We start from the raw sequence: 26881 nt of genomic DNA on the forward strand, positions 1-26881 counted from the left end.
TGTGTTTTTCCCTCCAGAACCATGTTATTCACATAGCCAAAATTGTAATAGCATGTGTTAAACTTCTCAGTAGAAAAGTAATTATAAAATCTTTGGATCAAAATCTGTCTCTATGATTGGAAAGAGTAAGTACCTTAAATTCTATTAGAATTTAGAGTGAAGCATATGCTTGTTCAAGAACTCACAATGTGATATCTTTAAGTGACTGTATAAAAGGCCCTTTTCAATTTCCACTCCAACTAACCATTTGATATTTCTTTTCACTTTAAAGCTCTGAGGAATGATGGTGGCTGGGCAACCCACTAAACTTGGATGTTAATTGACTGAGTGATTGATATGTGACCCTGAAATTTATAATAATAATAATTGATATTTATATAACTCTAAAAAGGGTACAAAATGCCCTCCATGGAGGTAGATAGTGCAAATAGGCCTTTTAAACTGAGCTAGTTCCTGGTTTTGGTGAATAAGAAGCAGATTAACTACCCCAATATTTCTTGGAATGATTAGGTCCCCCGCCCCTATCCATCTTACTCAAAATATGCCTGTTCCTCAATATGGCTTGCCTGGCCTGTGAGTAGATCAACAGAAACAATTCTGGGTCATATTGGTCTTTTAGTAATCTGTTCAAATCTATACTTTGATAGGTTCCAGCACTTCTGTGGAGAAATCTCCACCAGTCCTCATTGCAACTTAATTTAACCCACAGTCCTTCTATAATCAGGTCTCTTCCTTCTCCCTCACTCCTGATTGTTTGTCAAATATTGTTCATCCTACATCCTCTTTGTTTCTCATATTTCTCCCTAACTTTCTGTCCCCACTAGTACCAACCTAGTTCAGATATTCATTTCTTTTAATTTGAACTCTTTTAATATCATCCCATTGTTCATCTCCATTTCTCTCCTTTAACTTACATTTCATTCCCCAATTAATCACTCTAATACATAAATCTGGCCATCTCATTCTCCCAATAAAAGATCTACAATGGATTTCCCTTAACTATGGGAAAAAAAAATCCAAACTCTTTTGTCTAGAGTTCAGGGCCCTTCACATATGAAGCCACTCTAACTAATCAATCACATTTCCCATTCCTCCTCTTCACCTAGCTTGTCTCTAGCCAGATTCACTTATCCCTGAACTATTCTGTGCCTGGGATACCTTCCACTTCTACCATCACTCCTCTTTGAACTGAAATACTTCCCGTCTTCTAAAGTCTGCCTTCAATATCACAGGGGCCTGGTCCCATGATACCTTCTACAGAAAGTCTTTCTAGCATTTTCATGGCATATTATGCTCTTTCTGGTCACATTATGTGTATCTCTGTCTTATCTCTGCTACTGCATTGTGTTTCTTCATGATAGGGACCAGGTCTTTTTCTTCTCTGTATTTCTTTTGCTGAGCACAGGGTCTTCTCAATTATGTATTCAAGAAATATTTTCCCAAATTGTTGAACCTCTGGCTCATCTGAATATCTGGACTGCTTATTCCCAAGTGATCTGGATAAATGTGGTTATTCTATAATTGTTGTATTCACTAATGAAGAAATCAGGATGGTTGAATTCTTTGAGCAGTGCTTAATTGTTACAAAATGTACAACCCTATAGATCTAGCTTCATGTGTGATGGTTACAGACACTCCATAGTTTTCTTTATTAATTGACCATGTTCTTTATTGAAAGCTCTGTATCTACAGACAAACTAGTACCAAGTATTTATGGAGAAAATATTTGCTATAATATGACAATAACTGGATAATAGTAAACAGTCCATACAAAGCCAACTAAACAAAAATATCTACATAAAAAACAGCCTTTTAGCTTTGTGAATGTGATCCGTAAAAGCACATTTAAATCTTACTTTAATCAGTATTTTTTAACAATGTTAAAAAGACAAGAAAAGAGAGACAGTATTAACATTGTTAGGAAATTCCCCAGTTATGCAAGTAGGAAAGGACATTCAAAAAAAGATGTTAAAATATCTTTTCATTCAATAAACTAGTAAAACTTCCAGGGAAATACCAAATCCCAATGTTCTCTGTATGTATCATTCATATTTCCAGCACTGTTTGTTACAGGCATAGTTCCAGGAGAATGTCAGCCTGTTCTGATATCAACTTGACCCATTTATAGCCACAAAAAGGTGAGGGCCTTGGAAAAGGAATAGCAATGAATTATTTTATTTTAATTTGTCTAAACATGGAATCTCAGAGGTCTAGGTAGTTCCCAAAGAGTAAATTCCCTCTATTAATGCCAATTAATGCCTTCTGTGGTTTATAGTCTTAAAGACATGCCTATAGACATGGAGAGAAGTTAAATGACTGGCTTGAGGTCACAGATTAAGTGTCAGAGGAAGAACCCAAACCCAAGTCTTCCTGATTGAGGCTTCAATCTAGGACACTTAGCTGCATATTTATAAAAAAGAGAAAAATTCATGGAGGGTCATGGACAGGACAACTGGAGCTGAAACAAGCTCTAGCCACTAATCTGCTTCCAGGTGTAGACTGCAATGCATTAGTCAACTTTTTCTGTTAAGGTCATTAGTACTTTATCCCTTTCTTCTTCCCATTGACTGTTCCCCACACTTCTAACGTTTCCCAACTGTCATCCTTCTCCCCTAGCTAATAACCATCTCTTCCTATAGAAATCCTACCCATTCTTTTAAGGCTCAGCTCAACTATCAACTCCTCTGAAGTTTCCCTGATCCACAGTGATCTTTCCCAATTCAGAAATCTGATAGCATTTATTATTTTACTACTTGTTAGGTCTTCTCACTGCTTTGAATCCACAACTATATTTTGATGTTCATTATGAATCTTGTCATCCCAATTAAGTTATACTATCTTGAGTCATGGGCACTGTGTCTTAGGTACTTTTTAGAATCCATAGCATGAGGGACTTACAAGAAAGAACGCTATCCACATTCAGAGGAAGAACTGTAGGAGTAGAAACCCAGAAGAAAAACAACTGCTTGATCACATGGGTCGATGGGGATATGATTCGGGACGTAGACTCTAAAGGATCACCCTAGTGCAAATATCAATAATATGGAAATAGGTTCTGATCAAGGACACAAGTAAAACCCAGTGGAATTGCATGTTGGCTATGGGAGGGGTTGGGGGAGAGAAAGTAAAGAACATGAATCTTGTAACCATGGAAAAAATATTCTAAATTAATTAATTAAATAAAAATTTCCAAATTAAATAAAAAAGAATCCATAGTATACACTATATGTAGTAGTTCATCAGAAAGTCATTGACAGGTTAGTGAGATAGCCTGCTAATAAAGAAAATATTACCTCTGCTACCGAGGCCTTTTTATGGGCTTGATAAATGGTTTGTTAAGCAGTTTTAGAAACTTTGGGGTACATACATGATACCTGTATGTGATACATGAATGTCTATTCATTTTTGGGGGGACCTTGCTAATAGGATCTCCTTTGAAGAGATTTGCTTCTGTCCACTCAAAGGGTCAATATGGTACAAAATTCATAAGTCAGATGGATTTTACCCCCATTGAACTGATTGAATCAACAGTTTGGCCCAATGTCACATAAACACATTTGGCGAGATTCGTAGAGAAGACAAATGACTCTGGGAAAAATTACTTCTGATCCCTCTGACTTGGTTTCCTCATCTTTAAAGCAAAGGAATTCATTAAGATGATCTCAAAAGTTTTTTTTTTTCCAAATCTATTTAATGTTCTTTTCTTTGTTTCAAATATCTTCTAAGCTTTAACATTTTTTAGTTCTCTGACCTCTAATATTGCTTCACATTTCTACCATTTCATGTTCTATAATTATAAGACCCTTTCCTCATTTTATATGGCTTTTTAAAATATAATCCCAGCACTGAAGAGATTCTTTCCCCAACTGTTTGTAGGAGGGAGTGAGGTGAACTAAAAATTCTCTTTGAAAGTCATGGGCTGCAATATCATAAGAACCACCATTTTATATGACTTTTCTCTTGTGTCAAGTAGTATATAGAAAAAAGTAGTGACAAAGTATATTAGAGAACAAGAATTGATAACATATGTATGTTTGAAGTTTGGGTCACAGCACCTTTCGTACTGCATTTAGTAAAAAATTAAGTTTTTAAAAATAAATGTAGGCTAGACTCAATGACATAGAAATCCACATTCTATTAGAACTTATACAACTATGTACAATTCAATATGATGTTAAAATTATACATCTAATGGTTATAGCAAAAAAATGTAGCTCATCATAGATTTTCATGTTATCTGTCAGAGTACTTTAAAGATTGATTTTAATATGTCTTTTCAGAATTAAACTCGTTTAGGATTGCCCTCATTAAGCCATAGTTCAAAGACATTTGAGAGAAGAGGCAACTGTGTCATTGTTTGTTACAGATTCATGACCTGGATTTTTAATGATCAGCTTAGATGATCAAGTCTTTCACTAAAAAATAGCAGGATAATTACAAAAATTAAAGGATTTGAGGGACCCTATAATGGAAAAGACCTAGATTTACACTCCTATTCTGTTCCTCAAGCTTCATTACCTGGAGTAAGTCATTCAATCTTCTTTTTTTTTTTTTCATTCAATCTTCTTAAGTCTTGATTTCCTTATCTGTAAAAAAGGGATGGTAATCCTTGCCCTATTTGCTCCCCAGGCTTACTGGGACAACCAGTAGAGCTAATGGAGATAAAGTGATTTATAACCATAAAGCATATATTTCAACCATATTTCAGTGGATCTAGGATCTCCTCTGTGTGGATACTCCTTTTGCTAGTGCAAACTGCCACTCATTTGTACTTTCTCATCCTGTGCTCCTTCATGTCTTCCTGTAAGTTCTGCATTAAGTATCTGCCCAAAGTTTTAAATGCTTTCCTCTTTTAATATTTTGAGGATGCCAATTCAACATCCAATCTGTCTAGTTACCTATTGTGCCTCCTTCTTGATATATGACTGGTAAACTTCTTTTACTATCAAGATGAGTTATTTATCGAATTATTCTATAAAGTGTCATTTTGATGAGATTGAATACAATGCCCTTAATAAGAACCTAAGATTCTTATTGTCTATAACACCCATTCATGTCATAGGATCATAAGTTTAGAACCAGAGGAGACACCAGACTTGTCTTCATGTTATAGATGAGGAGTGATTGGAAAAAAAAACTTTTTTAGGAAAGCAGGTTGAAAAGATGAGCTATTCTGTCTAATGACACCTCTTGTGTTGTGGTTCATATTGCTTATATTTTCATGTGTATATGTCTTATCTTGCCCATTTTCACTATAATTTCCTCCTGGTAGGAACTATGTCTGATTTCATGATTCTCTTCCATCTACTTAATTTTGTCTGAACTTTACATACACGCTCACACATATGTGCTTACACATGTATATATGTATATATATATGTAGTATGTATGTACATTTCTAAGTTCAGAGGAAGATTCTTCCACGTTACTTTCTTGGAGAATGAGATTTTTGAGAAGTTGACATTAAAATGGCTACTTTGGCTGAAGGCTTCCTGGAGGTTATATTTTATTATCAGGTTCAGAAACATCAGTACAAGCAGTACTTTTGCATCTTTCAGGATTCTTGTTGTATGAGTCACACTACCGAAGAGGAGGTCTGTAATCTGCTGGTCCATAGAGGCTACTGTACATGGGGGCTGTGTCATGGACATTCTACAGAGGAATACTATACTAAAGTGGTCTGGCTGCCTTCCAGGGAGTCCATTTAAAACTTAGTTTGAAAGTGGCCAGATGCCAATCCTGCTAATTGGTAACAGAGCTCTCTGTGGGTCCCTGGATAAGAAGAGATAAACATCTGCCTGGAAGCAGGGCGTTAACCTCAGTAATTTCTTGAGGTTTCCTTCATTGCCCAGGAGAGCTGAGCACATTCTTTAAGTATGGGGAGTAGGGGAAGTACGGTGGTGGTCTTAGACTGGCAAGCTTGGACAGATTTCAGGGGCTCGGTGCAGGAAAAAGGGCAAATAATTATATTTTCATTTTTATTAACTTCTAACTGAAATTTTCTATTTCCTTCAATTATAATATTTTAAAAAATAAAAACTTTATTATGAAATAGGATCCATAGGCTTCTTCAGACTGTCAAAAGGGTCTGTGATACAAAATTAAGAATTCCTGCTCTAGACTAAAGGTACTAAGCAAAATACTCCAGTTTCCAAAGCTGAGAAATGTAGACAAAGGAGGGCACAGGAATCAAGATGACAGCTTGTTGACAAAGGTAGAAGAGGCTCCTTCTCATTGTTACTATGAATGTGCTGATGAAGAATTAAAATCCACAAAAAAGCTCCAGAAAATGAGGTTATAAGATAATTGTTTGCAAGCTCTTAATTGAAAACAAAACAAAACAAAACAGGGTAATTAGAATGAATATTCAGGTAGTACACATTGCAGAAAGGGATCAATATAATGATTGTATTAACTGCCAGAAACTGTCAATTCACTTTTTCATGAATTTTGAGAACTCAGAAGGTAAAAAAGTACCCTAGATTTTGAGATTGTGTTCAAATCAATTTTTGTTGCCTCCTCTATTAATGGTCTGTCCATGATCAATTGTGCAGCTTGATGGATCTAGTAGTGAGAATATAGCACTCCTTTGTTCTTACTCTGTGAATTGTATCTATAACAGACAGGGAGTTAGCTTTAGACCAACATAAATAAAAACTTCCTGACAATTGGAGCTAATGAATGAAGAAGTGGAATGAGCTGCCACAAAAAACTGGGAGTTCCTTATTTAAGTCAGATGATCGCTTTTTGGAAATGACTAATAGAGTAGAAAGCTAAACTAGATGATGTCTGGGGTTCCTTCAAGTTCAGAGATTACATATTGTTATGATTCTAAGATAGCCAGTGACTTTTTAGAATTAATCACCTGAAAGCATAGAGAAAAATATACCCATCTGTGCACCATATTTACATATATATGTGATATGGAGAATATATGGTATGTTATCTCTTTGGAAAGAGAGAAAGGGTAGCTTTAGAAACAAAGATTATATGGTATATGGGATTGTCTAATGAGGGAATTTTATGAAATATGGAGCAATTTATCCCATATATTCCAGTGGTGGCAAGATAGGGAGGATCAGAAAAGTGGCCTAATGACTAGAGGTACATCCATGAGTTCTTAGGATTTAGTAAGATCCATGGTGAACTCTGGTAGTTACCATTATTGAGAAGAAAATGAGGGGACAGGTCCTAGTGACTGAAAGACCCAAGAGTTGAGAACTAAAGGAATTGGGGATGTCTTTGTCTCTGAGGTGTCTTCCAGGTCTAAATCTATGATCCTGTAAATAATCTTGAATATTGTGGTAAAATCTGAAAGCCTATGATGACCTAAGGCTTCTTCTAATCTTGGTGCATGGATATCGTCTATAATATTCTTGGTATTTGAACATGAATTATCTCCATACTTTTGCTTAGGGTGTTTGTAATGTTCTCCCTCTTTATCTGTTTCTTGGAACTTCTTACCCCCTTCAGGGCTTGGCTCAGGTGCCACCTTTTAGTGAGATCTTTCCTAATTTTCCCAGTTGTTACTGGTTTTTTCCTGAACCCTTCCTCCAATTACTTCACACTTACTTCTCTGTGAATATATATTAAAAACCTCCCAATAGAGTGTAAGCTTTTTGGGGAAAGAGACTTTCATTTTCATTGTTATTTTTGTATATCCACTAACTATTTGACCTAGATATTCAGTGATAGGGAACTGCTTACCTATTCTAATGCATTCTCTAATGTTGTTGGATATCTCTGATATTTAGCAAGTTCAGCTTCATATTGAATTTAAATCTGCCTACTCAAGAACTATTATTCTGGAATCATTGAATCTGAGTTCAAATTCTGTTTCTACTTATTATTTGTGTAAATTTGAACAAACCATTTAATTTCCCCCCAACTTTACTTACTCCCCTGCAAAATTATGAGGTTGAATTAGATGACTTCTAAGTTGCTTTCTAGCTCTAAGTAATAAGGTCCTATGAAATTCCATTCATTTGTCCTATTCTACTCTTTGTAGTTAATGTTTATTAGATGCTAATAGCATCTAGTCCTAGCTTGGGCCAAGATTCACAAACTATTTTTTAAATTATCTAAACTGAAGATTGAATGGTTTTGAAGTCAATCTGCTGATCATTTAAAGCTTGATCTTTTAAAAAAAGGAGGGCCAGGGGGTAGCTGGGTAGCTTGGTGGATTCAGATCTAGGCCTAGAGATGGGAGGTCCTGGGTTCAAATCTGGCCTCAGACCCTTCCCAGTTGTGTGACCTTGGACAAGTCACTTGACCCCCATTACCTAGCCCCTACCACTCTTCTGCCTTGGAGCCAATACATAGTATTGACTCCAAGATGGAAGGTAAGGGTTTTTTAAAAAAAAGAGGGCCATATGAGCAGGGAATGTGTTTGCTTTGTCTGGAGCAGGTCACACTTTATCAGCCTTTCCAAAAAGTGATGGGTTAAACCAATGGAACCATCCAACTCCTAATAGTCCAACTTTAATTCTCTTTGGTTAAATGTGCTGAAAACCACCCCCAACTTCCTTTTCTCATTAATTTGTCACTGATAATAATTATAGCACCTACCTCACAGAATTAATTGGTGAGGATCAAATAAAAAACAAATAAAGTTCTTTTCAAATTTTAAAATTTCATATAAATGCTAGATACAATCATTACTATTATCATTATACAAACCCTATCTTTATTTTTCCTGTCTCCTTGAGGAAATAGAAAGTATTAAATATAAACTTGAAAATAGTGGGACAATATATGGAGTTGAATTATATTGATATCCTTCCCTGAAATCTCAAGGGTCCTCAATACCTAGCAGAGACCAAGGAGACAGGAAAAAGTCATAATTAAGGAAGTAGTGTTGAATTGCCAAATTATCTTCCAATGGTTAGGAGCTACACATTCCTTCCTTCTCTCTTTCTTTCTCCCTCGTTACTTGCTTCCCCTCCCTCCCACCCAGTTTGGACTTCAAAAGACATTCAGACCCAGTGGAATTTTAGCAGACTGCTCTGTCTGTCTAATAAATGACCACTTGCTGGAGATGCTCTAAATGGGATTCAAGTCTCAGGTGGAGGTTACATTATATGGACTCTTCAACTCTTTCCAGCTGTAAGATTTTATGATTATAGGGAATGGGAAACCAAGCCAATGACATACATTTATAAAACCTGTAGGAATTTTCCACAGTTTGAAAACATCTTTGTTGGACATTTCCAGCCTGAAATATTTCTCTGAGACTGCAGTGTCCAAAAGGGAGCCTTGAAATCAGGGACGGTTTCATTTTAATTTCTTGGTTTTTGTATCCCCAGTGGCTGACATACAGTAGACCTTAAATAAATGCTTGCTGATCAATTAATTGATCCTTGCAACAAAGCTCCAGTGGTCAAGAAAGTCTTCATTTTTAGGAGTGGACAGTCCTGAAATATTTTTTTTTTAAATAAGAAAATGTGGCAAACCACAAATTCAAAGAACATTGCACAGTGATAGGTGTATAAAGCCAGTGGCCCAGCTTGCCTACCAAACTTCTTTCTTCACACAATGATGATTTTCTGGTGATTAGAATATGATGACGTGATCCATGCTTTGCAAACTTTCAGAGGCTTCCACTGTATTCAGTCCTGGATGTCTAGCTGCAAGCAAGAGATATAACCAATTCTCTTTTGGAGTCAATCTGCAGCCACAGTCAGAAAGTCTGTCTGATAATTCTGTTGCCATAGTATCTCAGCATCAGTCACTTGATGGTATCAACTCAAAAAATTAGATTCCCTTTCTCTGTCCTAAAAATCACTCATTCTCCTGAATGATGGCCTGGGCAAATTGAAACATTTTATGATAACAATTTCTATCCCCAGGTGGAAAAGATTGTGTTTAACTTTTATTAATGATGAATAATACCAATATAATATACTTATAGCAGGCTCTCTTATAATAATAGGGAAAAGAATTACAGGTTCTTGGAAAGGGGCTTCCATTCCCTTTCATTTTCCATTTCCTGTGGAATTGCTGTTATCTTGAAGCTGTTGAGGGAAGCAGCATGACTATGGAAAGAAAAGGTGGACTCCAATTTGAACCTCAGTGGCAGAAATTCTCTCCTCAGCACCTCTTGACCTGCTCTTTCATCCAAGAATTGCATGATTCCACAAGGAAGTTGGGAATAAAATGAGGCATCCACAAGTATATTCATGAGATATTTAAACTCTGAAATGTAGCCGGCAGGACTGTCCCTTTATATAAGTGGCATAATATAAAGTATTCCCAAGTTACCTCATCAAAGACTGTTTCTCCTTTCATGAAAAAGAAAACTTGGTAATTTTTGAGATAAGCATTGTGGAAATATCAGTGGGTGAGTAACAAAGAAACCTAGGTTCTGGTTGCTGCTCTCTGACTGACTATGTGACTTTAGGCAATAAATAGTTGTATGAGCCTCACTTTTCTACTCTGGAAAAAAATGAAGGGTTTGGACTAAATCACGTCTAACATAGTATCTGGTTATGACCATCTCTAGTTTCCAGAAGGAGATTAAAAAACATTCTTTCTATGATAAAAATATCAGTTTTTGAGTACTGCGTAACTTAGTTTTTTGGTAGTAGATATCATTGCCCAAGTACTTTTCCTTCTCTTCTCACAAAAAAAGAACAGAAAATCCAACTGGAAGGGAAAAAAAAGCAAGAAAAATGTACAAGTTAATCTGTTTTCCTAGTTTTCCAAATGAACCTTGAGCCTCAAGAAGGCATAGTGGTTACGTGTCTAAGCCAAACTATGTTCAAAGTATAATACTCATTTTAGCTCTATTTAGATTTCTACCACCAGACTTTGAAAAGACGATGCAGAAACTGAGGGCTGAGCCTATTTGTCAATTTTCATTTCTAGACTTTGTTAAGAACTAAATGATGGAGCGACCAGTATCTTGGCACAGCCTGACCTAATTCTATGAGGGCAAGGTGAAAAAGCACACGGTTAGTTACTGGCTGTTCATGCCAGCAAGGTTCTGCTGCACACGAGTTCACACCAGCAACTCCTTCCACTTGGCAGGGTCAGGACGCATTCCCAGGCTGGTCACCAGCTGCTCAATCTCTGCTTTGCTCAGAAGGTGAAGGCATAGACAACACCTACCACCACTATGTTCCCAATGGTGGCAATTATGGCAATCCATAATAAGATGACATCATTGGAAGAACGAGGTGGTTCTTCCAGTTGATTTGGCCCAGAAGTGACTGTGTGGACATTGGCCGATGAGTTAAACAAGGAGTATTCTGTACTAAACTCTTCATTGGACGAATCCATAAAAGCCCCTCCCATAACAGGAATCTGTGGAGAAGAATGGGAAAGGGTTAAGCAGAGCCTGAACATTTTGAGAAAATCATTTTCCTTTTATATGCTTAAAAATGCTTCTGATACTGGAACATATTTTGGACTTGCAGAGGTTTGGGTTTGAAACCCAGCTCTGGCATGCAATTATCAGATGTTTGATGACGGGCAAGTTCTTCAAATTCTCTCAGCCTCAGGATCTTTATCCATTAAATGAAGATAATAATGCATGCAATACGCATCCCACAAGGCTGTTAAGTGGCTCAAATTACATAACTGAAGTGCTCCATAAACCTTAAAGCACAGTAGTCAGCTAATATTGTACTATCTGCTGCTTAATTGTCATAAAAAAGAGCAAACATTACTATATTATAAAATATTGATTGTATATTATTTATTATCCATTTGTTAAAACTTAAAGAGAACTTCTTTACAAAATGGGCATTTTTTCAGCCATTCAATACTATGCAAAAAAAAAATGAGGTTTAGATTTAGATCGAACACCTGCAGTGGAGCACGAAAGCCAATTCATGAGAGTTAGTTGTTAAAATTTTAGCCTGAGTCTCAGAAATGAATAAATATTACATTTCAGATCTTGATTTTTGCTTTGTTGATTGTCTAGACTTAAGAAAGTAATGAAGAAAGTGTTAATAATGCAGATTATTTCTGAGGAGTTGATTGTTAAAGATCTACCAATTTACCCCTGAACACAGGTATAATTTTCCCAATAACTCCCATCTTGGAGATAGCACTGGAGTCGGAGAGAGGACTTGCTGTGACAGCTTGGAATGATGAAAAGCTATAAGAAAGCTATGAAGAACTTTCCCTAGGAACCTTGGGATGTGGGGGAGGCTGTTTTATAATCACTCCTGTACAAGCCAAATGTGAACTGGAGACAGAGGTGATCGTGGAAATTGTTAACACTGACAAGCTGGGAGGCCAGATATTTCACAGAGTGCTTAAGAAAGATGGATACTCCAATTATTGGGGGAGAAGAGTAATTGAGAGGTCTATAGATGACCTCGATAAGGGATGGACAGCATGAAGTGGATTTTAAAGGAGAGAGAGTGGCAGAGTGAGGCTCTAAAAATATCAGGGAAGGAAAAGGGGAATGCTAACTTCTTGCCCTTCGCATCATGGGGAGTTTGAGAGGAGGATCAGCCAGGCTTAGAGAGGAGAATGCCAAGAGAAGTGATATGTTGACTTAGGTTCATTCATCTATAAAATGACAAAGTTGGGCTAGATGTACTATACTAATTATAATCATCACAATGACTAAATATTCATTTAGTACTGTAAGTTTTGCAAGGCACTGTGCATGTGTCATGTCATTTAATCTTTGCAAGGTTCCTGTGGGGTAAGTGCTATTAGAATATCCATTTTACGGATGAGAAAGCTGAAGGTGAAATAGATTAGGTGACTTAATCAAAGTCACATGACTAATATAGTAAGTGTCTGAGGCAGGATTTAAATTGAGGTCTTCTTGACTCCAAGTTCAAGACTATTCATTATAGCACTTACATTTTTCTGAAATATCATCATTCTCAAGACTTTTACAAGGATTTTACAAGGTAAGTTTTTCTAGGAAGGGAAGATAAGGAAATGTTCAGCATTCGGTATAAAATGTCCTGGCTTCCTAATTCTGCCCAGAACCAATCACAAACATGAGATATTTTAGAACTGGAAGGAACCTTAGAGGCCATCTGTTCTCATTTCCTCATTTGTGAGATGAAAACTCAACACTAATGTTCTTTTTCTCAAAAACTCTATTCTCCAAAAAGTTGTTACTATGATAAAGTATCTTTTAAAATATGAGAACTCTCTGTAGTTAGCACAGTGAATAGAATATGAGGCTTAGAACTCTTGAAGATCTGAGTTCCAATCTTCCCTCCAACACTTACTATCAGTGTGACCCATGGCAAATCAGTCTTAGTTCACTCATCTATAAAATGGGGAGAAGTATCCCTACTTTACAGAATTGTTATTATTATTATTATTAAATGAGGCAATAGAAAGCACTTATATTTTAAAGTTTCTATAACTGGTAACTGTAATTTACTTTTATTGTATTTGATGGGTTGCCTTAAGAGTGATTAGATCAGGTGTCCTTAATTTTTTTAGTGTTGTGGATCCCTTTGTCACTCTGGTGACTCATGGACCTATACTAAAAATAATTTTAAATGGATAAAATGCATGGGATAGAAAGGAAACCACAGGTTAGGGAAAATAAAGGTGTAATTCTCCTCTGCCCCCCATTCTATTTCATGGACCCACAGGAATCTATTCACCTTACTAAGAAGCCTCATTCTAGATTTAGAGTTCCTCAGCTATTTAAGTCTCATCAAGGAATAGAAAACATTCTTCCTTCAATTCCATTTAAGTAAAGACATTGTTTGTGTGTGAAAACAACCTGACCTAGATCATCAGTGAGGGACTGAAGCAAATGAAAGAAGCACAAAGGAAAAAATAAATTTTAGGGGTCACAAGTACAGTGTAAGGCAGGTAGGGGGAAAGAAGGAGACAAAAATAAGAATAGTTTCTGCTTCTGTATCACTTTATGGCTTACACTTTCCATGTACTTTCTTGTCTTATGAAGTACACACAAGTATTATTACTCCTATTTTATGCCTAAGAAAATCAAGGCCCAGAGAGATTGCCTAGTACGCCACTAGTAATAATGCTAGGATTGGAGAGGTTCCTTAACTTCTCATTGAGGACTTTTCCTCTTTCCCCCAATACATTGCTAAGGAGAAAGAAAGAACCTGCTACAGAAGAAAGGGTATTGACTTTTTAAAACCTTTTTTTAAAGTTGTATTTTCCAAATTACATGGTGGAGATATGAATTGGTCTAGCCATTCTGGAAGGCAATTTGGAATTAATTATGCACAAACGGCTTTAAAAGACTGCCTGCCCTTTGATCCAGCCATACCACCACTGAGTTTGTACCCCAAAGAGATACCAATGAAAAACATTTGTACAAAAATATTCATAGCTGCACTCTGTGGTGGCAAAACTGCATGAGTCAAAACACAAGCTGACCACCCTTCCCCCCAACCATCTTTTGCACCAGAGTTAAAGCCAGGGCCAGGAAAACCTCCACATTCTTGGGGGCTGGCTGAAAGCACCACAGACTTATCCCTGAGGGCTGTGCAAGGCCTTGGTGAGACTCGAGGCTAAAGAACACAGAACTAGGTCCTTGCAGTGGGGGCAGCAACATGGTGGCCACACAGAGATAGCAAGGGCAGGGAAGAGAGTCTCAGGGCAAAAACACAAGGTGTTCTGCACCCCAGAACCACCCTTGAAAATCCAAGGTGCAGCAGCTGAGGAGGATAGCATCAGGGTAAAACACTTTGAAGTGCTCTACACAAAAACATTACAGATCTACATGCCCTCACTCAGGCCTCTGACAGCGAAGGGAAGATAGCGCCAAGGCAAAGCCCTGTGAGACAGAAGCTAAGAAAGCAATGACCACCAACGTGAAGGAATCCCAGTCCTCCAGCCGCAGAAAAAAGAGTAAACAACAGCAAAAAAGCTCTTGACAAGAAAAAAAAAAAAGCTCTTGACCCTGGAAAATTTCTATAGAGAAAAATAGCAAAAGTACAGAAGCAATAGGAGAGATTGAGAAACAAGCAAACAAATCCAAATCCACCCCTCCCCTCCAAATGAAAAATTGTTCATAAGCTCTGAAGGAACTCAAAAAGGAGTTCAAGAACCAAATAAGAAAGATAGAAGAAAAATGGGAAGAAAAGTAGGAAAAAGAAAAACTTATGGGGTATATGATTTGGGGCTTTGGCTTTAAAAAATTGCTCTATGGTAAAAATGAATAATGTGAAAATAAGTATCAAATGATAACATTTGTGCAATCCAGGGGAATTGCTTATTGGCTCTGGGAGGGGGAATGGAAGAGGGGAAGGAAAGAAAAAGAATCATGTGAATGTGGGAAAATATTCTAAAAAATAAAGTAATTTAAAATTAAAATTGTATTTAAAAAAATCATCAGCCCTAGCTTAGCCCTCTTCCACCTCACCTTCCCACATTTCTACCTAATTTACCCTTTAAACTAAAGGAAATTATCCTCTCTAAGGTAAATCACAGTATAATTTCAGTTTTTAATTATACTGGGAGAGAGGGCACAACTGTTTTCACTTGTAGGAAGCTAAATAACTCTTCCATAGGTTGTCTTAGAGACAATTTAATTCTTTAAAAGGTGGAGGAAATGTTAAAGGGAACTGCTATGCTAACCTGATTCTGAGCAATAAGAAGAAATTAATTGCTAACATAGAAAAGTTAGCAACTTTATTTAAAAAAATCACCATTTAGTCTTAGGATTTGTCACAAAGACTAAAGGGGAAGCCCTCTAATATGTACTCTAGATTTTAAAAAGAACAAATTCAAAAGAATTCAGAGAGATGCTATATTTATCTCATGGCCTAAGCTTCTGTAGGAAATATAAGAAAAGGACTACATTACTGACTGAAATTATAATACTAAAAAATTTCAGGTAGTACGAAAAGGAGGATCTGTTTAAAGAGACCAATGTAGGGAAGCAATTTAGATTTAAAACTAATTAAAGGTAGATTAACAACTTTATTCTCCTCTGAGGTATCTTGATGAGCTGATAGCTTTTTAATGGGTGTTGTAGGGAGTCTTGGAATAGCACTTGGAGGTCTATGGACATCCAAAGGAGCACTTTGGACAATGTGGTAGCTAGTCTTTTCACACCTCAGATGACTGATTTCTCACTGCTTTGCTAAGAATCATGCATGCACCTCACGCTGTAATGTAGTTTTAACATAGCAGTTGGGCAGTACATAGGAGTTAAGATGTTTGCCTTGGAGATGACTCTAGTAACCATGGTTTTCATAAAGTTATAAAGGATGAACTTCTTGATTTCTTAGTCCTTGGGCATACAGTAGGTGCATTTGTTGCACTCCATGGGCTGCATATGGCTGTGGTCCTTTTTGGCATGCCCATTGTTCCTCTTTTTCTTGGTTATCTTATAAGCAAGAAGTAAAAAAAAAAAGACATATATAGATGACTCTTGGTCAATTGGATAGGTGTGAAGTGGAAACTAAGAATTGCTTTATTTTGCAATTCTCTAATTAATAGTAATTAAGAGAATTTTTTAGAATTTTAGATAACTATCAATATCTTCCTCCTTCTATTTTCCTGTAGGGTAAGTTAGATTTCGGTACAAATGATTATGTATGTTCCTCTGTCTTTGAGCCAATTCCAATGAGAATAAGATTCAAGTGCTTTCCTCCCCAACTGCCTCATCTTTCTTCCATTGTAAAGCCTCTTTCATGCCTCTTTTATGTAAGATAATTTGCTCCATTCTATTCTCCCTTCCTGCTTCCCCCAATGCATTCCTCTTTCTCATCTCTTAATTTTATTTTTGAGATTTTATTCCATCATATTCAGCACACACCTTTGCCCTCTGTCTATGTATATTACTTTGAACTGCTCTAATAATAATGTTTTTAATAGTTATAAGAATCATCTCCCTACATAGGTGTGTGAATAATTTAACCTCAATCAATGTCTTTTGATTTCTATTCCCTGTTCATTTTTTTATCCTTTTCTCGAGTCTTGTATTTGAGAATCATATTTTCCTTTCAGCTCTGGTCTTTTCATCAGGAATGTTGAAGGTCCTCTATTTGATTGAATACTAATTTTTCCCTCTGAGGGATTATGCTCAGTTTTGCTGTGTGAGTCTTGGTTGAAGTCTTAGTTCTGTTGCCCTCTGGAATATCATATTCCAGACCTTCTGCTTCTTTAATGTAGAATCTGCTAAATTTTCTGTTATTTTGACTGTGGCTCCATGACATTTGAATTTTTTTCTTTTTGTCTGCTTATAATTTTTTCTCCTTGACTGGGAGTTCTAGAATTTGGTTATAATATTCCTGGGAGTTATCCTTTTGGGATCTCTTTCTGGAGGTGATTGGTAGATTCTTTCTATTCCATTTTACTCTTTAGATCTAGAATATCAGGGCAGTTTTCCTTCATATTTTCTTGAAAAATAGCATCTGAACTTTTTTTTTTATCATGGCTTTCAGGTTCCAGTAACTCTTAAATGATCTCTCATAGATTTATTTTTCAAGTAAGTTAATTTTCCAATGAGATATTTCAGATTTACTTCTATTTTTTCATTCTTTTGATTTTGATTGTTTCCTGATATTTCATGAAGTCATTAGTTTACACTTATCTAATTCTTTTTTTAAGACATCATTTCCTTGAGTGAGCTTCTTCTGTACCTTCCACTTGGCCAAATATATTTTTTAAAGGATTCCTTTTCTCAGTGCATTTTTGTACCTCTTTTTCATTTTTTTCCTTTTAAGGAGTTCTCCTCAGTGATTTTTTGTTTATCTCTTATCTCTTCCCATTTGACCAAGCCTGCTTTTTAAGAAGTTCTTTTTAGTGGATTTCTGTGCCTTTTTTTTTCCTAATTGGTCTGTTTTTTAAAGCATTGTTTTCTTCAGTATTTTTTGTGCCTCCTTTATAAAGCCATTGACTCTTTTCAATGGCTTTATTCTTCTATCAGTCTCATTTGTTTTCCTAATTTTTCTTCTCCTTTTTTGATTTAAAAAATTTTTTGAGGTCCTCTAGGAATTTTGGGGGGACTTTACATCAATTTGCATTTTTCTTTGAGGCTTTGGATGAAGTAGTATTCACTTTGTTGTCTTCTTTTGAGTTTGTGTTTTAGTCTTCCCTGTCACCAAAATAATTTTTATGTTGTTCTTCTTTTCCTTTGCTCATTTCTCTAACCTTTTTCTCTAAAACTTTCAATGTTTGGCTCTGTAACTATGATGAAGTAATGAAGTTACTGTTCCAAGCTTTTAAGTTCTCTGTACAGCAGCCTTCACAGCTAGCTTTGGGAAACTTTAAGTTTTCAGTTCTTTCAAGATGGTATAATGTTTAGTACTCTCCTGGTCTGTGCTCTGTTCTATGAGTGATCATAATTACTCTTTTTTGTCCAGGAACTGTGACCAAGGTTACCTGTTCCCCTATGGCCACAACCACTAGTGGGTGTTATTGCTCCTTCTCACCCTGAGCTTATGGGAAGTACAGCAAGTATTTTGCACCCAGAGAAAACATAGGGATCCCTGTAAGCTCCTTCTGAACAGCTTTCCAACCCCTTACTGTCAATGGACTGAAAGCATTAGAAGTGATTGCTATTGATTTAGTCATTCTCAAGCCTGTGCTGGTTTACTGAGGTGTGCCCTGTGTTGGCATGTTGGCTTGGGCTCCACTCCCATACTGGTGCAACAAACCTTTTCTGATGATCTTCTTAGTTGTTTTTGGCTAAAAAATTGTTTTATCCATTCTTTTATGGGTTCTTCCATTACAGAATTTGTTTGGAGGTATGATATCAAAGAAGTTTTAAGGTTAATTTGGGAGTGACCAATAGGGTCCCTGTTCTTTCGTCCCTATCTTGGTTCTGTCCCACTACTAAGTGTCTAAGTGTAAAAATGGAGATTTGAACCCCAGACTTCAATCCCCAGATTGAAGATTCAATCCCCAGAAGATTCAACCCCCAGATACTTCCCAGAATTCCCTAAAATCTCACCTGAGTCCCCACCTGGGCGAGAATACAATCTGTATTTAAACTGGCTGCAACACCTACTCTCTCTTCCTCCACTCAGAGATTGCAACATGTTGTAAGTAGGCTGTGAATGGGCTGGGTAAGTGGCTTATTATTTTATATAATTGATTTCTAATAATCGTTAATAAACCTCGTAAAATATAATACTTTTAGTAGAGAAACTAATTTAACTGTTACAGTTCTGGCGAACACTAGATTGGATGAGAACTTCCCAAATTAAAAAAAAAAAAAAGATAGCCTAGATAAATTTTTTTAAGCCACATTTCTCCAAGGCTTTTCAGAAAAGCCTCTTGATCAGCTTGAGCCTGCCTGCCCACCCAGCTGCTGCCTGCCTGCTTCTATGCTCCTGTAATCCAGACCCAGATTGTTCTCCTGGTCCCAACCTGCCTGGCTTCAGACCTGGCCCCATCAACTCTGGCCTTCAAGACAGATTTAAGATTGCCCCAGGCTGCTGGTAACAGACACAATTTCTTCAGGATCAAAAACCAGCTGGTAAAAACAGGGGTGTTCTTTTTATAAGCTACAATTAGCCTCCATGTGGACTGGGGGTAGGGGACCACAGCGGGGGAGAACGGGGAGAAGAAAAGACTTTTACAAATAGGACATTGATATCTTTTGAGTGCACTGATTCTGTTACTTCAGGGGAAAAAAAATTCAGCTCCCTCCAATTCTTTGGCCCTCATTGAGAATCTAAAAACCCACCCTCTAATGAGGCACCCTCTATGGGGAGGCAGCTCAGTGGCTCAGTGGATTGAGAGCCAGACCTAGAAATGGGAGGTCCTGGGTTCTAATCTGATCTCAGACACTTCCTGGTGGTGTGGCCCTGGGCAGGTCATTTAACCCCCAATGCCTACCCCTTACCAATTTTCTGCCTTCTGACAATAGGCATCTAAATGGATAAAAAAAATGAACTTTAAAGAGACTGGAGGTTATATTTTTGGGACTTTTCAAACTCCAATGTTTTATAAAAAAATCTCTGTATTTTATTGCATTTTACTGATTGTTTTGTTTAAGATTTGATTTTGTTGGTTTTAAGTTCATATATTAATGCATTCAATACTATTCTGTTACATTGAATCATTTTAATGTACTGGGTTTTAACTACTGTTATATTCTGTTGGTTTTCCCCTATAACTATACTGAACAAAACATTATTGAAGAAGCCCATATAAAAAGAGCTTTCTGTTTTGACTTTGTAAATTGTCACATAGAGGATAGATGGACTCCATCAGAACATTGCTACAATTGTATAACAACCCTTGGAATAATTTAATAATATCTCAAATTGATTTTAAAGGGTTCTTTAGACATGATTTTTAGAATTTTTTTTTAACAAACTCTGGTCATTTTGCCTGCCCCTAAGAGGAGGTAAGGTCTATTTTAGAAGCTGAAGTGAAATACAATTACAATCCCCACCTCCCACATTTATAAAAATGTGAATGGATGGGACAACAGTCTCATACCAATGGAGCTGGGAAGTTAATCCCAGGGCATTGTATCCCTAGAAGATTCCCAAAAGAGGAGCATCTCTCATTTATAACTCTTCAGCTCACTTTACCCAACATCAACAGTACAGAGTTTTGGGTTTTTTTTTTCCTAGACTCCTCTGCCACATTTTTGTAATGATATCTAGATTTCTTGATGATGTTCTAAACCCAAATAAGTTTTACTTTGTTTAAAGATATGTTTGCCAAGGTTGAAAGATTTGCTACATTTGTAAAAATTGTGACAAATATCCATCAGTTCTTAGGCTTTTAAAAATGCCATACAGCAACTTATGTGAAATATGATGGTGAGTTTGTTTGTTATTGTGATTAATTGGGATATTGAGAATTTTGGGAATATTGATACCTACATATTTGTACTACTGTTCTTTATTTTTTTAAAAAAACTGTTACTTTGTAAAATTCATTTGCTTGTACTTACAGTGGATCATGGTCAGATATGAAGAGAAAATGGATCTCATTTTTGGTGAAAGGTCTTGTATTTTATATTTTCTTAGCTGACACAGTGTGTCAATGATTATAAGCTATATTTTTGAATTTTAAAACTCTTTTATTATATTTTTCTTGCATGTTCAATATATTATTTCAGTTTTTTATTTTTTTCTCTCCTTTTTATATTTGAAGTACATGTCATCAGTATTAAGATTTTCTTTAACTTTTTTGATTTATCAGTAATATGAGTTTAAAATACATTTGCTATAATGTCAATGCATACCCCAAAAGCTTGAGACTATAAAAATGATGCCACTAATTGTTTAAACAAAAATTATGGCACTTTGCTTAATGATTCTGTCTGATTCCAGGACAAGATATACAAAAGAGCCATTGCGTAGGGCCAAAGAAACCAATCCAGGAAGGATTGATGCACTTCTAAGCCAATACAAAGGACTTGAACCTAGTGTGAAGACTCAACGTTGCAATGCTTAACATACTTTAAGATGTAGGCCTTCCTTGTATCCACACTCCGAAAATACAGACGAGTATCCCTAATTTGGCTCCTACCTGGCACCTGTAATCTAGTCCCTTTTCTGCCTTTCATAATGTGTCAATTTTCTGTAGTCCTGGCTACTGACTGGATAAATGCTTACTTGCTTATATCATTTTAATTGGGCCCTGATTCAAGGACCTGTTATAGATTTATTTTTCCTTTACTTAGATTTTTTACACATAAGACTTTGATAGTCTATATTTCATTCAGAAATTATCTTTTTTTATTTGGATTTTTCTGATGTCTTTTTAATTTCTCTTGCCAAATGATTTATATACCTCATAACTCAGCAATCCATCCCTAAATGATCCCTGTGTTTTTCAATCACCCTCTTCAAGGAGGGAATGTAAAAATATTATTATTTTAAATTGCAAAGTTTAAATTCCTTTTGAGAAGAAATTTTAGATTAAGAAACATGCTACCTCTTGGAATTCAGAAACTGAACTGTTTGGAGAAGACACCATGAAGATGCCTCCAGACCACAAGCTGCGGGAGAAGATCAAGAATGAACTTTGGGTGTGGTTGATTGAACATTTATTTGTATGTATACTTTCATGCCAAAGGGGACTGCCCCCTAACTGGCTTTTTGTCAATGTGTCTAGCAATTATTGGTTTTGTTCTTTTTTCCTCTTTTCCTCAAATTATTGTAATCTTTAAGATGATTATGTTTTCATGATCCTTTTGGGGAAACTGGTATCCCAATAACAATCAAAGGGGAGGAATGTAAAAATGGAGATTTGAACCCCAGTCTTCAATCCCCAGAAGTCCTTGGTATTTCCCAGAATTCCCTATATTCTCACCTGAGTCCCACCTGAACGAGAACACAATCTGTATTTAAACTGGCTGCAACGCCTACTTGGGCTCTCTCTTCCTCTACTCAGAGATTGCAACAAGATGTAAGTGAATTGTGAATTGGCTAATCAGCCCTAGGCACGTGCTTTTCTTATTTTGTATTTCTTATTTTCTTGATTTCTAATAATCGTTAATAAACCTCATAAAATATAATACTTTTATTACTAGAGACTAAATTTAACTTTTACATAAGGCAGGATTAAAATTCAGATTTGGTTTGAAAGTCAACACTACTCACTTTTACTGGCATCCTAGGGACAATATTCAGACATAGACCTATTGTATATCTGTGAGATTAATGTAACTGAATTTGATCCAGTCTGATTATTACTGAAGAAACTGATGTCAGGATAGTAGTTTGAAATGCTGACCTCCTCATTTCTTGAGGATGTCATTCATACTTCTTATGACAGATTTTTCTTATTATGATGGTGGTCAAGATTGGTTGTAAAATACTAATGGTGCCACTCTGTTTACATGGAGTCTATTATCTTTTCCCCAAGAAATAGTCCTTTTTTATCCTTTTTCTATTTAAAAAAAATTTTATTATATATCTTTTAAAATTTTTATTTAATTAGATCATTTAAAATATTTTTCCATGGTTACAAAACTAATGTTCTTTCCCTCTCCTCCCTCCAGCCCCCTCCCGTATCTGACGCACAATTCCATTGGGTTTAACATGTGTCATTGATCAAGACCTATTTCTACATCATTAACATTTGCACTAGGGTGATCCTCCAGAGTCTACATCCCCAATCATATCTGCATTAAACCATGTGATCAAGCAGTTGTTTTTCTTCTGTGTTTCTACTCCCACATTTCTTTCTCTGAATGTGGATAGTGTTCTTTCTCATAAGTCCTTCAGAATTGTCCTGGATCATTGCATTGCTTCTACTAGAGAATTCCATTATATTCAATTGTACCACAGTGTATCAGTCTCTGTGTACAATGTTTTCTTGGTTCTGCTCCTTTCACTCTGCATCAATTCCTGGAGGTTGTTCCAGTTCTCATGGAATTCTGTTTTCCATTTTACAACAAAACCTAATGGATTCTTTTTTTGGTTTGGATAAAATGCTGCCATAAGAAGTATTTTAGTCAAGTTTTATGACAGAATGGTACTAGAAACTACACCACAGGGAGAAGAGTTGAAGGAACTTTGGATGTTTAGCATGGGGAACATAGGAGGGACATTACTACTTCAGATATGTACATGCCTACCATGTGGACTTGTTCTCCTTGACATTAGGAAGTAGAACAAGGAGCAATTATCAGTTGCAAAATGTTAAGAATTAGGTTTTTTTGTTAACTTAGAGTTATCCAAAAGTGATTGGACTTTCCATAACTGGAAATCTTCACCTAGAGGCTGGAAGTCTATTTGTTGATGTAGCAGATATTCTTTCTTAGGTATAAGCTGTAGTAGAGGTCCTCTGAGGTACTTTTCCAAGTTTGAGATTCAGTGATTAAGTTTTTCCCATTGTAATAGCATTCCTATCACATTTCATACTTTGAACTACTTACTAGTTCCACTGAAGTACATTCTTGAAAAGCTTATAGTTTAACTGAGGAGATAAAGCATATATGTGTGAAGCAGGAGCAGTGTGTTTAAACAAGTCTGAAAGAATGTGGTTCAGACATATTAGAATATCTTGGAAGTGACCTCATAAAGTGAAGATTCCCATCCTGAACATTCCTTTGCTGTCCTTTGTGCTAAACTAGATCTTTGGAGAAATCCCAAAGTGTTTTATTATAATTAAGTTAAATGGATCAACTGAATATTGCCAAAAAGTTTTCTAGTTCACGTTTTGATTTTTGGTCTTCCAGGTTTTATCAAAGAATCAAGCAATACAAGTAAGTTTTATATCTTGAGATTTTTTTTTGTCCAAATGGACTTGAAATAACTGCTTACCTTAGTAGGGATGCTTACTTTGTTTTTATATGGTCCTATCTTAGTGTTTAGTGGACTAATATATGCGTTTTCTAAATCTGGTCATTATATGTCTGTAGGAGGGCTAATGTGAAATTATGTTCCTACGTAATATATATTCAGATTCTGCTTAAAATTTAGTCATATTTTAAAAAATCCCTATGTTCCATTTTAGAATCAAATATTATGTATTGTTTCCAGGGCAGAAGAGCAGTAAGGGCTAGACAATGGGGATTAAATGACTTGCCAAGAGTCACACAGCTAGGAGGAAAAGACCAGATTTGAACCTAGGTCCTCCCATCTTTAGGGCCCACTCTCAATCCACTAAACTACTTAGCTGTCTCTGAGTCAAATTTTAAAAAAGCAGGCATAACGAATAATTGACTTTGTGTTGTCAAGTCAACAATCTCAAAGTTTATCTGGTGTAGCAGGATAGGATAAATAGATCTCATCTTAGACTGGTTAAAATTAAAACCAAGCATATATTTTACTTGGATTTTGAAAAATTGATGCTTTTGCTTCTTAAAGCACGCTAATTTCTAAATATATTCCTTTCTCCTTCCTAATGCAGTGAGCATTCACTTGTAACAAATGTTAAAAATTAAAACCATAAAGATCAGTAAAACCAGTTAACACAATGACCACATCCCATGGAACCCTCATTCTTCAATAAAAAGCGCTTTTTCTCAAATCTCTGGAGACAAAGTTGTACATTCTAATTGTACAATATTTATTTCATTTTATTGTGCTTTCTCTTTATATTGTTATAATTGTGTGTATTATTTTCTTGGTTCTGCTTAATAATTTATGTGGAGTAAAATATGTCTTCCTATATTTCTCTGAATTGTTTGCCGTTGTTCACGGTACTGCAATATTCCATTATATTCATTTGCTGCAGTTTGTTTAGACATTCTCCAATCAATGGGCACCTATTTTATTTCAAGTTATTTGCTATGACAAAAAGCACTGCTATAATTATATTGGTGTACATTGGTATACATTTATTTCTGTAATTAATCTCCTTTGATCAAAGGAAAGGGTATACGCCTGGCAGTAGGATCTCTGAGTCAAAAGGTATGGATTTTTTCAAAAGTATAATTTTGCATTTCTTTTAAAAATATTTATTCATTTTTAACATAAAAAATTATTTTTGAGTTCCAAATTTTCTCTCTCCCTCTTGCTCCTTTCACCTACTGAGAAAGGAAGTCACATATCAACAATACATGTAAAATGTTTCCATTTTAGCCATATAATGCCCCCTCAAAAAAGTAAGAAAAATTAAGAAAGCAAGAAAATTGTACTTTTAATTTGCACTGAGTTAATTTCTTTTTTCTTGAGAGTGAAAAACTTTTTTTTTTGCATGAGTTCTTCAGAGTTTTCTTGGATCATTATATTGAGCAGAGTTGCTAAATCTTTTACAGTTGATTTCTCAGTATAATATTGCTATTGCTGTATACAATGATCTCCTGGTTGTGTTCACGCTAATTTATATAGGACTTCCTATGTTTTTCTGAAACCGTCCCCCTCATTATTTCTTATATAGCACAATAATACGCTATCACAATCAGACGCCATAACTTGAATAGCTATTCACAAATTGACAAACATCCCCTCAATTTCTAATTCTTCCCCACAGCAACAACAACAACAAAAATTGCTATAAATATTTTTATGTCTACAGATCCTTTTCCTTTTCCTTTGCTCTCTTTGGAGTACAGACCTAATGATATTTCTGGGTTAAAGTGTATGCAGAATATAATCTTTTAGCCACGGTTCCAAATTATTCTCTAGAATGGTTGAATCACTTCACAATTCCTCCAACTGTTTCATTAGTGTTCCCATTTTTCCTCATCCTTTCAAACCTTAGTTATTTCTGTTAGATGTGATGCTACCTTAGAGTTGTTTTAATTTGCCTTTTACCAATCAATAGTGATTTAGAACATTTTTTTCCCATGAGTATAGATATTGTTTTTTTTTTATGAAAACTGCTTGTTTATATTCCTTAATAATTTATCATTTGGGTTATGGTTCTTGTTTTTTATAACTTTGACTCAGTTCTCTCTATATATTTGAGAAAAGAGGGCATTATCAAATAAATGTAAATGTTTTGATATTACTTCATTGTCTGTGGTAGGTACTTTTGATCAAAATGGAGTTTTCCTGCTTATCCCTTTAGTTCTATTTTTACTTTTGCTTTATTTGAGATCATAATTGTGACTCCTATCTTCTTTTTAACTTCTGCTGAAGCACAATAGTTTCTTCTCCATATTCTTATTTTAATTGAATATGTGTCTTTTTGGATTGTTTATTGTTGGATTATGGATTCTAATCCATTCTGCTACTTCTATTTTATTAGTTAGATATCATTCAGAGTTAAAATAACTAATTCTTTATTTCCCTCCAAACTGTTTTTCCTTTTCTCTCTTTTTATCCTGTTCAAATTACTTTCAATTTCAATTGGCCCAATGAATTCACAGCTTTTTCAGTTAATGTAGCAATATGCCTGTGTTCTTTCAGTCTCTCCACACTGACGATGTCTATATTTGCTAATTTGCTAAGAATTAGGAAAATCTCAATTGTTTTGGTTTGCATTTGAGGCAATCTTCCATATGGTTAATAGTTTACATTTTGTTTACAAAATATTTGCTCATATCCTTTGACCAGTTATCCTTTGGGGAATCGCTCTTGGCTAAATATTTGTGTTA

At 35.8% G+C, this 26881-nt stretch overlaps 2 protein-coding genes across 5 annotated transcripts in view; one reads left to right on the forward strand and one right to left on the reverse strand.

Annotated features, from left to right (window-relative positions):
* CATSPER3 (cation channel sperm associated 3) overlaps positions 1–26881 on the forward strand; it is an 84181-nt gene that overhangs the window by 34250 nt on the left and 23050 nt on the right. Inside the window, exon 1 of one of the 4 annotated variants that reach the window (XM_007473624.3) lies at positions 23926–24100. The exons of the other annotated variants lie outside the window; for them this stretch is intronic. Within the exon in view, the coding sequence (XP_007473686.1) occupies positions 24012–24100 (89 nt within the window). The 5' untranslated portion in view covers positions 23926–24011. Of the gene's footprint in view, positions 1–23925; positions 24101–26881 lie in introns of those variants that run through there. 4 annotated transcript variants of the gene reach the window in all.
* Positions 1643–26881, reverse strand: part of C1H14orf132 (chromosome 1 C14orf132 homolog) — a 94389-nt gene continuing 69150 nt past the window's right edge. Inside the window, exon 2 of the mRNA XM_007474405.3 lies at positions 1643–11304. Within this exon, the coding sequence (XP_007474467.1) occupies positions 11080–11304 (225 nt within the window). The 3' untranslated portion in view covers positions 1643–11079. The remainder of the gene's footprint in view (positions 11305–26881) is intronic.

The sequence above is a fragment of the Monodelphis domestica genome, chromosome 1 (genome assembly GCF_027887165.1).
Source record: "Monodelphis domestica isolate mMonDom1 chromosome 1, mMonDom1.pri, whole genome shotgun sequence".
In the NCBI taxonomy this organism is placed as follows: domain Eukaryota; kingdom Metazoa; phylum Chordata; class Mammalia; order Didelphimorphia; family Didelphidae; genus Monodelphis; species Monodelphis domestica.